Source organism: Dipodomys ordii, unplaced genomic scaffold, assembly GCF_000151885.1.
Source record: "Dipodomys ordii isolate 6190 unplaced genomic scaffold, Dord_2.0 Scaffold26, whole genome shotgun sequence".
In the NCBI taxonomy this organism is placed as follows: Eukaryota; Metazoa; Chordata; class Mammalia; order Rodentia; family Heteromyidae; genus Dipodomys; species Dipodomys ordii.
Genome location: NW_012267242.1, coordinates 7709701 through 7723681, shown reverse-complemented (window position 1 = coordinate 7723681; position 13981 = coordinate 7709701). Strand labels below are relative to the sequence as shown.

Here is a 13981-nt window from a genome sequence, read left to right as displayed (position 1 = left end):
GGCCTCTGATTCTTGGCTTTCTTGATTATGGCTGGTAACCTACTATTTTTTGGTGGTTAACTGAAGATGGAATCTCCTAGACTTTTCTACCCAAAATGGGGTTGAAACTTGATCCTTCAGAATCAGTTTTCTAAGTAGAAAGGATTATAAGTATGAGCCATTAGCTCCCAGCCATTTCTTCACTTTTTGAGAAAAACTTTCCAAGTAACCAAAGTGGGCAAAAATAAATTTGGAAAGTGCTGTTAGAAAAGAACAAAACAGGGGCTGGGAAGATGGCTCAGTGGTAGAGCACTTGCCTTGTATGCCTGAGGCCCTGGGTTCGATGCTTCAGCACCACATAAACAAAATGAAAAAAATGGCACTGTGCCTCAAGTGGTAGAGCACTAGCCTTGAGCTGAAGAGTTGAGAGACAGCGCCCAGAGGTCAGGCCCCACAACCGGACACCCCCCCCCTGCAAAAAAAGAAAAAAAACAAAACTGTCCTTTCAACTAGTAAAATCCACTAGCTATTTATTGTATCTGTGACAGGCTTATGCCTCAGAGATACTGTAGGTTTGGCTCCAGATCACTACAGTAAACTGAATGAATATCACAGTGAGGCAATACTGTCTGCTACTAAGCTTAAAACAGAATTATGTCTGAAACAATGTACATACCTTAATAAAAAATGTTTTAAGCCAGGTGCTGGTGGCTCATGCCTGTAATCCTAGCTATTCAGGAGGCTGACATCTGAGGGTCATGCTTCAAAGAAAGCCTGGGCAGGCAAGTCTATGAGACTCATCTCCAATTAACCAGCAAAAAAAACAGAAGTGGCAGTGGGGCCCAAAGTGGTAGAATGCTAGCCTTGAGCTAAAGAGCTTAGGGACTACACCCAGACCCTGAGTTCAAGCCCTACAAGTAACCAAAACAACAACAGCAAAAAATACTGTAGTACAAAAAACTACTAACGATCATCTGGGCTGCTTTACTGGTCAACACACTTTTGCCACAAATCTTCAATATGTAAAAATACTTATCTGCAAAGCACAATAAAACAAGGCCTGTGTACTTATTTTTTTTAATGCCCTTGTGTAAGATATATTCTGTAATTCTAATTTTGTGCTGATTTTTTTTGTGCTAATTCCGGGGCATGTTTCCCAATTAGTATAAATTAATGAACTTTTAAGATATTGCACACACCTAAGCATTTCACAATTATTATGGGAAAATTATTATTAACAAGAAATAAAAATGTCAGGATTTATCGCTTTTATTCAGCAGCATAAAAAAAATCTGAAAGAAAAAAAGAGGACTAGTACCATGGGCAGGTTGTGCTGAGATGCTACACTGTAATCTTCCATACCATGTGCTGGGGCTGTGTGAACCAATCCTGTGCCTTTTGCCATGGTCACATGATTTGCAGGCAATAGAGGAGAGACTTTTTCGGGATTTAAAGGATGACTACAAGTACCATTCTCTAAATCTACACCTGTGGGAAAAGAAAGCCATTATTAAGAATTATTTCATAGAGTTTTATCTATTTTAACTTAGCAAGAAGGCATCAAGTTACCATCTTTTTCTTTTCAAGCTAGGAATTAAAGCATTAAGCAAGAGCTTTACCACTGAGCTACATATCCAGTAGAATATGAGACTAAAAACACAGAATCTAGGTCTACTGAGGTGGCTCATGCCTGCGATGGCAACTATTTAGAAGACCAAGATCAGGAAGATGGCAACTTACAACCAGCCCAGGCAAAAAGTTAGTGAGACTCCCATCTCACCCAAAAACTGGGAATGGAGTGCACATACCTGTCAGCCCAGATACATGGGAGATATAATTAGAAGGATTGTAGTCTACAATGGCATAGGCAAAAACAAACAAACAAAAACAACAAATGCACCACCTGACTAAAAAAAATAACTAAAGTAGAGCCGGGCACTGGTGGCTCATGTCTGTAATCCTAGCTACTCAGGGGACTGGGAAGGTGGCTCAGTGGTAGAGTGCTTGCCTTGCATGTATGAGGCCCTGGGTTCAATTCCTCCCCACCACATAAGCAGAAAAAGCTGGAAGTGGTGCTGTGGCTCAAGTGGTAGCGCGCTTGCCTTGACTGAAGAGCTGAGGGACAGCACCCAGGCCCAGAGTTCAAGCCCCATGACCGGCAAAAAATAAATAAAAAATAAATAACTAAAGTAATGCCAGGCACTGGTGGCTCATACCTGTAATCCTAGCTACTCAGGAAGCTAAGATCTGAGATTGTGGTTCAAAGTCAGCGGGGGCAGGAAAGTCTGTGAGACTCTTATCTCCAATTAACCACCAGAAAACCAGAAGTAGAGCTGTGGCTCAAAGTGGAAAAGCACTTTGCCTTGAGCTAAAAGAGCTCAGGGACAGAGAGAAGGCCCTGTTCAAGCCCCATGACTGACAAAAAATAAAAAATAAACTAAACAGTGTTGGGATCATAGCTCAAGTGATACTGTGCCTGACTAGCAATAGTCCCCAAGTTCAGATTCTAGTACAGCCAAAAATTTTGAAAGAAAATTCTCTTCAGATGTGCTTCAGATGTGCATATATATATATACATATATATATATTATATAAATATATAGTATATATTTTTCTTTTTTTTTGACAGTCATGAGGCTTGAACTCTGGGCCTGGGTGCTGTCCCTCAGCTCTTCAGGTCAAGGTTAGTGCTCTACCACTTGAGCCACAGCACCACTTCCGGCTTTTTCTGCTTATGTGGTGCTGAAGAATCAAACCCAGGGCCTCATGCATACAAGGCAATCACTCTACCACTGAGCCACCTTCCCAGCCCCATATATTGTATTTTAATCAAAATAAATCTCTCTTGCTCTATCCTTCCCCATTCTCCCATTCTAATATTGGTAACACCTTTTACTGAGATTCCTTAGGTCATCTTCAATAGAAATAAAAGGTCTTAGAGCATGGCTCAAGGAACAAAGCACCTGTGTAGTATGTGAGAAGTCCTGGGTTCAATCTTCAGTGCAACAACAACAAAAGATTCTTTTAATCTTGACATTTCATTTAATAATCTATTGCTTAGTAGATTTAGTTGAAACTTGAACACTAGGCAAAAAGGCTTGAGAAGAAAATGACATCCCCTTATAACTGTTGGCTATAAAGCCTCCCTATGTGAAGAAAACCACAGGCTCTCCTTGTAATTCAACTTGGCTGGCCTGCAATTTTGTTCCTAGGAAGACATTAGCAAACCTACATACTGCAGAATTCTTTTTTTCCAAATAATCGATAAAATCTTAAAGAAGAAAATTGGTAACCATTGTTTTTAGATAAATCTACTCCAGTTTTCATATGAATTTCTTTCTATAATTTTCATTAAGCCCAGTCCTTTGAGCCTATGCTATACTCCCTAGGGGTTTTTCACGTATGAAAATTAAAGGTTTGGGGGGAGGTGGGTAGGGAAGGGATGGTAGGGGAAAAACAAAGGAGGGAGTAACAATGCTTGATAGGAAATGTACTCATTACCTTACTCATGCAACTGTAACCCCGCTGTACAGTATCTTTACAATAATATATATATAGAATAAAATTAAAGGTTTGAGAAAAGCAGATTTAATGTATTAACTTTCTTTGTATCTACCCCCCCCAATAGTCTCTCTGAGACTTCTGTTACCCACCACAAAGATCTCTAATGACAAATCAGACACAATTCCTATTTTTCTAGAAAGAAATTCTATCTCATGCAAATTATCCTATTTTCACTATTCCTACTACTGTACCAGCTTCTTTTGTTAGGAATGAGAAGTATATACAACTGGGGTCAAATTATACTCTGCAATGTGATAGCTTAAGACAATACAACGATTCTCTGTTCAGTAATAATTTCAAACAATTATGTGCTCTAGACAAAAGATATCTGTATTTTTTTTTGGGGTCCGGTCATGGGGCCTGAACTCTGGGCCTGGGTGCTGTCCCTCAGCTCTTCAGCTCAAGGCTAGTGCTCTACCACTTGAGCCACAGCGCCACTTCCTTTTTTTTTAATCTGCTTATGTGGTACTGAGGAATCGAACCCTGGGCCTCATGCATGCAAGGCAAGTGCTCTACCACTGAGCCACCTTCCCAGCCCCAGATATCTGTATTTTTTTGGGGGGCGGGGGGTTCGGTTGTGGGGCCTGAACTCTGGGCCTGGGCACTGTCCCTCAGTTCTTCAGCTCAAGGCAAGTGCTCTTCCACTTGAGCCACAGCGCCACTTCCAGCCTTCTTTTTTTCTGCTTATGTGGTGCTGAGGAATAGAACCCAGGGCCTCATGTGTATGCAAGGCAAGCGCTCTACCACTGAGCCACCTTCCCAGCTCAGATATCTGTATTTTTTAACATTTCCAAAATCCTTGGGGTTTTTAAGTTTCTGTGTTAGCACCTAACTTTTTTTTTTTTTTAATTTTGTCTGTCATGGGGCCTGACCTCTGGGCCTGGGCGCTGTCCCTCAGCTCTTCAGCTCAAGGTTAGCGCTCTACCACTTGAGCCACAGCACCACTTCTGGCTTTTTCTGCTTATGTGGTGCTGAGGAATCGAACCCAGGGCCTCATGCATTCAAGGCAAGCACTCTACCAATGAGCTACCTTCCCAGCCTAGCCCCTAACTTTTTGATGAAGCCTTTAATAACCTTCTGCATTAAAAAAGTGTATGTGTGAGAGAGTATGAATATATAAAGGTTGAGGGCAGGAGATATAAGCCTATAATCCCAGGAAACTGAGACCTAGGATCACAGAGGCTATCTTAAGCAACTTAGCAAAACCCTCTCTCAAAATAAAAATAAAAAAGCATGTAGCTCAGTGGTATAGCACTTGTCTAGAATGCTGGGGCATTCTAGGCCCTGGGATCAATCCTCAGAATTAAAAAAGAAGTATTAGGTCCTCTAACTAACCTATTGTACAAAAAAAGATAAAATGTTCTTAAAACAACCATGCATGGAGTACACACTTATAATCTCAGTGCTCAGGGAGGCTGAGGAGGATTACAAATTCAAAGCTGGTCTGGGCTAAACAGTGCTAGGCCAACTAAGGTAAGTCCCTATCTCCAAAATCACAAACAAAAAACAATCTTAAACATTCTGTAAATTCTTTCTTGCTTTTGATGTCACTATTTTGCTAACGTAATTTGTTTATAGTTCTAACTTAAATATAAACTCACATCAGAAATGAATTTAAAGGACTTTTCCATTTACTTAGGTAGTCTTTCCATTTTCTGTATGATGCTCAAGCACTTTTTGCTTTAGTGAGCTTTTTGCCTTGGCTTGACCCTGATTCTATTTACTGCGATTTCTGCATAACTGGGATGAAAGGAGCAGCCAAACCCAGCCTTTAATGGTTGAGACAGGGTCTCAGGAATTTTTTACCTGGTGCTTGCCTCAAATCACGTTCCTGATATCTACCTCCTGAGCAGCTAGGATTATAGGCATGAGCTATCACATCTGGCTTTTTTTTTCTTTCCTTAATCTATATCATCATTTTTTAGCAATAAAAATATATCACTAAAGATCACATATAATTTTAAACTTTCCTAGACTTCCAAAGTAGTATTTCAAAATCAGTCAGTATGTTAAAACTTCAAATTATTTACACAGAAGTCTTCTGGCAGAATGAATACTGTATCTTTGGAATGACTTACATAATTTGTTCAATTCTTACTAAAATGACAGACTAAAAAATAAGCTTTATTGTCTTTCTTGCAGCTTGTATTAAATCAGAAAGGAACAATTCTATCAGCCGGGCACGAATGGCTCATGTCTGTAACCCTAGCTACTCAGGAGGCTGAGATCTGAGGACCACACTTCAAAGTCGACCCAAGTAGGAAAGTCCATTAAGCTCTTATCTTCAGTTAACCACCAAAAAGCCAGAAGTATTACTGTAGCACAAGTGGCAGAGTGCCAGCCTTGAAAAACAAAGCTCAAGGAGAATGCCCAGGCCCTGAGTTCAAGCTCAGGAAAGGCATCACCTATACACCCCCCCCACACCCCCCCACCCCCACACACACACTCGCACGCACGGGCTGGGAAGGTGGCTCAGTGGTAGAGTGCTTGTCTCGCATGCATGAGGCCCTGGGTTCGATTCCTCAGTACCACATAAGCAGAAAAAGCTGGAAGTGGCACTGTGGCTCAAGTGGTACAGCACTTGCCTTGAGCTGAAGAGCTCAGTGACAGTGCACAGGCCCAGAGTTCAGGCCCCACAACCAACAAAAAACACACACACAAAAAAAACAATTTAACAATTCTGCATAGGGGCTGGGAAGTTGGCTCAGTGGTATAGCGCTTGCCTTGCATGCATGAGGCCCTGGGATTCCTCAGCACCACATAAGCAAAAAGAAAAAAGCTGGAAGTGGCGCTGTGGCTCAAGTGGTAGGGCACTAGCCTTGAGCTGAAGAGCTGAGGGAGAGTGCTCAGGCCCAGAGTTCAGGCCCCACAACCAGACCAAAAAAAAAAAAAGAAAAAAACCAACAAACAAACAATTCTGCATAAAATTTTATGAAGTAGCTACTAGATTTTTGCCAGAAATAATCTTATACCTAGTGCCTCTGTCAATATTTTCCTATACTTTAAACACATTAACATATATTCTCCCTCAAAGAATCATGTAAAATAGTGTCTAATGTACAAAGCTAGAAAGCGAGAAAGCTATATGTAATCTGCTTCAATTTACCAGGGGAATGTTCAACAAAGTAATGAACTCAAATCAACCTAATATTTTAATGACTGTGACAGTCAGACTAGCCTAAATCTTTACCTTCAAATGTTGAAATAACCTCAAATGTTGTGTCCAAAGTAGAAGAAATAGCTGCTACTTTATCTGCAGCCACTATGTAGAGGTCTCCGGAAGTAGAACATTTCACAAGAGCATACCTAACATAAAATTTGAGAAGAAAATTACTAGCAATGAAAAAAACACAAGCCACAGTTAACACCTGAGTTTTTAATATTGTTTTAGAAAAACAAACTTAGGTTAAACAATACTACTTGCAAGCCAGGTACCAATGGTTCAATGCTTGTAATCCTAGCTAGTTGGAAGGCTGAGATGAGGGCAGAGGTTTGAGAGCAGTCTAACATGAGACCCCTTCTCAACCAATGGCTGGATACCATGGTAGGTACCTGGTCTTCCTAGCTAAGGAGGAGGCCGAGATCAGGAGTATAGTAACTCCATGACAGCCTGGACAGAAAAGTTCATGAGTCTCCACTTCAACAGATATTACAGATATTCGACAGTGATATTACATGTCTTCTCAGCTCTGGGAAGAAGACTGTGTGGTCCAAGCATGTGCTCAGGCAGGAAAGAAGACTCCATCTCTAAAATAACCAGGGCAAAAGAAGGGCTGGAGGTGTAACTCAGCAGTAGAATGACTGACTGCTCAGCAAGCCTGAGTCCCTGAGTTCAAACTCCAGTACTGGTGAAAAAAAAAGCACTACTTTCAAACCACTCCACACTTTATGTTTCATGTTCCAAAGAAAGCTAGGTCTTAAAAGGAATCATCTGTGAATTAATAAAATCTATACAAACATAGTATATTATAATTCATTCGATTTTTAAAGGGATAATAAGGAGAAAATAAGTTCAACATAATGTTAATGGTGGCATGATTCCTATTTGTAGACTAAAAATGTAATAATATACCTACTTTGCTTCTGGCATATAGCACACGGCCTGATTTGCTGGAATTGTCCATGGCTGGGTGGTCCAGATTAAAACACTAATAGGAGATGAACCATCTGTGAAAATAACGTCACAACTGTTAGCAAATAATACAATTTCATAGTTTGAATAAATCCAAGGAAATAAACCTTACCTGTAAGTGGTGCTAATTTAGGAGAAGGTTCTAAGAGAGGGAATTTTACATATATTGAACGACTGACATGCTCAGGATTATATTCAAGTTCTGCTTCAGCCAAAGCAGTCCTAAGGTTTAAAAACATCAAACATAAATAAGGAAATGTCATCAATTTCTCACACTCTTCCACTGAGCCACCTTCCCAGCCCTCTCTATTTTAATTACCAACAAACACATATGTACCTTGATGAAGGAGACCAAAACACAGGCTTGTAAGATCGATAAACCAAGCCCTAAAAGACAGAAATACTAGAATAAAGCTGAAAGTTTGTGATTCATACTTTAATATGGTGAAGAAAAGAGAAATATTTTATTACCTTGTCATACATCTGGTAAAAAACTCTCAACTGTTTGGCCTCATACTCTCTATCAAAAGTGTGGTAGCAATTATTCCAATCCGCCATTATTCCCCAGCGGGTAAACGCTGCTTTCTGCTTTGCAATGGCCGCTTTAGCAAATGATCTAGCTAAAAAGAAAGGGAAAGAGAAAGAAAGGAAAAGGAAAGGCTTTTGAAAGCCAATAACTTTGAAAAAATGTTTCTTGGGGCTTTCTTTTTCTCTTTTTTTCCCTGTTCCTAGGGCTTCAACTGGGCCTGGGTACTGTCCATGACCTTCTTTTACTCAAGGGTAAATTTGAGCCACAGCACCACTTCCAGCTTTTTCTGAATAGTTTATTGGAGATAAGAGACTCACAGACTTTTCTGCCCTGGCTGGCTTGGAACCATGATCCTCAGATCTCAGCCACCTGAGTAGCTAATATTACAGCCTGGGTAATTATTATTATTTTTGTGTGTGTACAGCTTTTTTTTTGGGTCTGGTCGTGGGGCCTGAACTCTGGGCCTGGGCACTGTCTCTCAGCTCTTCAGCTCAAGGCTAGCACTCTACCACTTGAGCCACAGCGCCACTTCTGGCTTTTTTTTTTCTGCTTATGTGGTGCTGAGGAATCGAACCCAGGGCCTCATGCATGCAAGGCAAGCGCTCTTCCCAGCCCATGTGTGTACAGTTTTTTGCAATATGATCTCATGATGAAGCCCAGGCTGGCCTGAAATTCCCTATGTACTGATATTACAGGGGCACATAATCACAATGATAATCCTAGCTAATTAGGAGGATAAGATCTGGACATTACAGTGCAGAGCAAATCCCAGGGAACAAATTCAGGATACTCTTATCTCTAATTAAATAGCAAACCATCAGACCTGGATGTATGGCTCAGATGGTAGAGCATCAGCTATGAGTGAAAAAAGCCTGGACAGAGTGTGAGGCCTTGAGTTCAAGTCCTAGTACCAGCATGCACATAAAGAAAAATCTTTATTATCATATCCAAATACATACAGTAGACAAGAAAGCTTCCTTTCTAGCCAAATCTACTGAAAGAAAGGATCACGGATAAAATAAGCTATTAATTTTTAAAAATGAGTTCTTGTAATTTGGTTGATTGGTTGTTTTTTTCTGAGGCAAGAATCTCCCCGTGACACTCAGGTGGCCTCATACCCACAATTCTGAGTTAGACTCCAGGAATGCTAGGAGTACAAGTATGTACCATAATGCCCAGCTTTAAAATACATGTATTTTATTTTATGGTTGTAATACACTTTAAAATTTTTGGTTGAGGCTGGACACCGCTGGTTCATACCTATAAACCTAATTACTCAGGAGGCTGAGATCTGAGGATCAAGGTTCAAAGCCAGTCCAGGCAGGAGGCTTATCTCCAATTAGCCACTAAGAAAAGCTAGAAGTAGAGCTGTGGTTCATGTGACAGAGCACTAGACTTGAGCAAAAAGGCTCAGGGACATCACCCAGGCCAACAGTTCAAGTTCCAAGATTGGCACAAAAAAACAATAATAGTTTGATTTTTTTGTAATCCATGTATCTTAAAAGTGACTTGTGATTCAGAACGTGAGATGAGACACCAAGCTCTCTATAGTAAAATGAAACCTAAAGTAAGTTGTAATAACACAACTGAAGGGTTGCAATGGATAGGTTCACAAGGTTTCACCTTCAGTCCCTAAACAGAAATGCTCAAGAGAATCAATTGGAAGATACTGTTTCCTCTAACATGTAATAGTTCCCAACAGATCTCATTACAGCAAACCAAAACAAAAGTCCTTCTTGGTAAAATCCTGACTTTTCCAAGGGACTTAAGCATGTACTAAATCATTTTAAAAGAACAAACAGAGATTATTTACCTTTTTCTCTAATTTCCATAGCTGAAAGATTTTGAGCTTTTCCACCAAGTTCTGATAGTATTTTTAGTTCAATGGGCAAACCATGGCAATCCCAACCAGGCACAAAATGGATTTTAGAGCCTCTCATCATGTGAAATCGATTGGCTATGTCTTTCAAAATCTGCAAAGATCAAATGACAATCAACATCCACATAGAAAGCATGTGGCTTATAATGCAAAAACATTTTAAAATAAAGTCCAGCAGAACACTGGTGGCTCATGCCTGTAATCCTAGCTAATCAGAAGGCTGAGATCTAAAGCCAGCTTGGGTAGGAAAGTCTGTGAGACTCTCATCTCCAATTAGCCACCAAAAAACTAGAAGTGGTGCTGTGGTTCCATGTGGTAGAGTGCTAGCCTTGAGCAAAAGAGCTCAGGGGCAGTGCCCAAGCCCTGACTTCAAGCCACACAACCGACAAAAAAATAAAAATAAAGTCCAATTTTAAAAGAACATATAAGATAAACTATTAAGTCTAATACAAATGCTACATAAACACAGAGGTAACAAATATGTGAGTTTTTAAAATCTGAAGCACCACACTGGTAATGAACAAAGTGATGACTACAACATGATCCTTGTACTTAAGGACTCAAAAAGTCTGATAAAGGAAATAAAACCACACATCAGTTAACATAGCTATTCACAGGATGCTATTAGAACAACAAGCTGGGTGCTTGTGGTTCACATCTGTAATCCTAGCTATTCTGGAAGTCTGAGATCTAAGGATAATAGTTGAAGCCAGCTCAGGCAGGAAATTTCATGAGATTCTCATTTCCAATTAATCACCAAAAAGCTGGGAGTGGAGCTGTGGCTCAAGTGGTAGAGAGCTAGTCTCGAGCAAACAAGCTCAGGGACAGCCCACAGGCCCTGAGTTCAAGCTTTAGGATTGGCACAAAACAAACACCAAAAATCTAGTCACTCATATCAAGAGTCAGGAAGATTTTACACTAAAGGAAAATGATAATAGATAACCAACTCTGAGATGCTAGAAGTATTAGACTTACCCGATAAAGATTTTAAAGCAGGCATAATAAGAATATTCTTTTCTTTGTTGTTGTTGGTGGTGGGGCTTGAACTCTGGGCCTGGGCGCTGTCCCTTAGCTCTTCAGCTCAAAGCTAGCACTCTTTCATTTAAGCCACAGAGCCACTTCTGGTTTTCTGAATGGTTGTTTATTGGAGATAAGTCTTCCGGACTTTCGTGCCCGGGCTGGCTTTGAACCACAATCCTCAGATCTCAACCTCTACACTAGCTAGGCACCCGGCATAATAAGAATATGTGAAATATATGAAAAAGTAGCAATCATGGGCAAAGAACAAAAGTCTCAGCAAAGAAATGGAAGAGAGAAATACCCCCCGAACCTTTTTAGTTTATATACCAATATAAATTTACATAATTATAATATGCTCTTTTGTGTGAAGTATTTAAACAATATTTTCCTTCCAATTTCATAATCTAAATTATCATTACCTTATTTAAAGCATGTCCAACATGAGGGTCACCATTTGCATAAGGAGGTCCATCATGTAGACAAAATTCTTTCTTAACTTTTCTTTCTCTTTGCCATGAGTAAAGTTCTGAAAACCCACATTTCTGTTAAAACAAACAAAAAATGTCTAAACATCATAAAAATACGTACAACAGAATAGCAGCTATTACATGCTTAATTCTTACCTCATCCAAATCTATTTGTTTCTAAAATATAAATGGTTTAAGTTTCTGAAATGCACACCTGATGACTCTCTTAGAACTTTTCAGTGTTTTCCCTGCAGACTTCAGATTAAATCCTAAACTCAGTAAGACACACACTTTACAAAGCTTAACAGTACTGTTCAATTCTTGGACAGCGTATCAGCACTCCCTCACTCTTCAATCTAGCAGGGCTATAGGACATGTACCTCCCACATCCCATTCTTGTTATTCTTTGGTCTCAATACTTGCTACTCCCTAAATCTTGATCAACACACTAAAGTCCTACACCCCTTTCCTACCTTGATGGGGCTGGCCAAGTCACATAAGACTTGTTTCATCTGAAAAAAAGTTACAATATCTATCTATAGGGTAGTGTAAAGATTAACTGAGAGAACATCACAAATGGTCATACTTTTTGGTATATAGATGGCACTAGATAAAAATACCTTAAACAAGAATTAGGAAAAAAACAAACAAAAACAAAGAACTGGGCAGGGGTACAGCTGCATGGTAGAGTGCCTATCTATCAAGCTGTCTATCAGAACGCTAGGAGCCTAGCTACTCCAGGCTGAGCTCTGAGAATGATGGCTCCAAGTCAGGGGGCAGACAAATCTTGGAGAATCTAATCTCCAATTAACAAGCAAAAAAGATGAAATAGATGTATGGCTCAAATGGTAGAGCATCAGCCTTGCACAAAAAGGGAAAGCAAAGGGCCCTGAGTTCAATCCCGCCAACACAGAAGATATCTATCTATCTATCTATCTGGAATGTCACCTTGGGTTTGATCCCCAGCACAGAAGGAAAAAAAAAAAAAGGTCATAAAGGAAACTTAGGATTGTGAACTGTCCTAAGACTAGGCTAAAGCATACCAGAATGCCAGATGATCAGGCATTACAGAAGCTAAAAACTCGACCTCTCCCTCAGTAACTTCAGTCTAAGCAGGAGACGGACGCTTAGCCTACAGTGCCTCGAAGCGCCGCTGCCGTGTCCTCGGGCAGTCAAGGGTGGGCTTCGCGCTTCGCTTACACTCCACCGCGTTCACCACGGTTCGTTTGGACTACTGCCGGGAGCCCCTCCCTCCGAAGTTGATCTGCACGGCCCGTGCAGGAAACGGGGGGACGCTCCGCAGACGCGCAAAGGGGCACCCCGGCTCCCGGAGGCCCCGCGGGGGAAGCGGCCCCGCCCGGGATAAAGCCGGCGGGAGCCCGGTGACTCCGGCCCGGCGCGCAGCCCGCGCTCCCGGTGTGGCTCCCGCGGGCCCCACGCCGCCGGTACCTGCTGGATCTCCAGCTCCGTGTCCGGCTGCTGGCGGCCCAGCAGCTTCATGGGGAAGCCGGTCTGCGGCAGCAGCACCGTGTCCCGGTATTTGCTGCTGTTCGGGCTGGTCAGCTGGTTATTGGCGCCGGTGACCGGGCGCACCAGAAGCCTCCGCGTCGTCCCCAGCCACCCCAGGCGACACGGGAAGCGAGGCGGGCCCCACAACCTCCCGGCCGCGGCCAGAGCCGCAGCCCCCGGCCCGCGCGGGTACAGCCCCCAACGCATGGCCGGGCAGGGCAGGCCGCACCCCCTCACCCCCGAATGCGGGGCTCCTCCGGGCTCCCACCGCGGGTCTGAAGGCAGAGGACCCTCCCCCTCCCCAGAGCCTGGGCCAGACGCCCCGCCGTGCGCAGGCGCACGGGGCTGCAAGGGCGGGCCGGGAGCTGGCTGCGCTGACTCCCCGAGTCAGCCAAGTAAAGTCTAATCCGGGTCTTTGTTGCGGCCGAGGGGGGGCGTGGCGGCTCCAAGGGGCGGGGCAAGGGTGGTTCCCCAGCCCCCCCCCACTTCTAATCAGAGTGCCTTGCTTTTAAATATGGAAATATTGAGCCGGGGGCGTGTAGTTCACACCTGTAATCCAAGCTACTCAGGAGGCTGCGATCTGAGGATGGCTGTTCAAAGCCAGCCCGGGCAGGAAAGTCCGTGAGAGTCTGATCTCCAATTAACCACCAGAAAACCTGAAGTGGTGCTGTGGCTCAAGTGGTAGAGCGCTTGCTTTGAGCTGAAGAGCTGAGGGACAGCGCCCAGGCCCAGAGTTAAAGCCTCAGACCGACAAAAAATAAACCAAAATAAAAATAAACAAATATGGAAATATTCAATATGTCCATGGTATTACTTCTATGATATCATAATTAATTTAAAAATGTATATATAGCCAGGCATGCTAGTGAAGCAGGAGGTTTGCAATTAAGTAACTAGCCTGC

The 13981-nt window shown here is 42.2% G+C and overlaps 1 protein-coding gene across 1 annotated transcript in view; it reads right to left on the bottom strand.

Moving 5' to 3' along the window:
* The window catches only part of Iars2 (isoleucyl-tRNA synthetase 2, mitochondrial), a 47281-nt gene extending 33895 nt beyond the window's left edge, over window positions 1-13386 (bottom strand). The window contains exons 1-9 of the mRNA XM_013015338.1: window positions 13020-13386; window positions 11523-11645; window positions 10018-10177; window positions 8147-8295; window positions 8013-8062; window positions 7788-7897; window positions 7620-7710; window positions 6734-6849; window positions 1298-1467 (exon numbers count right to left, since the gene is read on the bottom strand). Of these exons, the coding sequence (XP_012870792.1) occupies window positions 1298-1467; window positions 6734-6849; window positions 7620-7710; window positions 7788-7897; window positions 8013-8062; window positions 8147-8295; window positions 10018-10177; window positions 11523-11645; window positions 13020-13286 (1236 nt within the window). The 5' untranslated portion in view covers window positions 13287-13386. The remainder of the gene's footprint in view (window positions 1-1297; window positions 1468-6733; window positions 6850-7619; window positions 7711-7787; window positions 7898-8012; window positions 8063-8146; window positions 8296-10017; window positions 10178-11522; window positions 11646-13019) is intronic.
* Window positions 13387-13981: the final 595 nt, after the last annotated feature.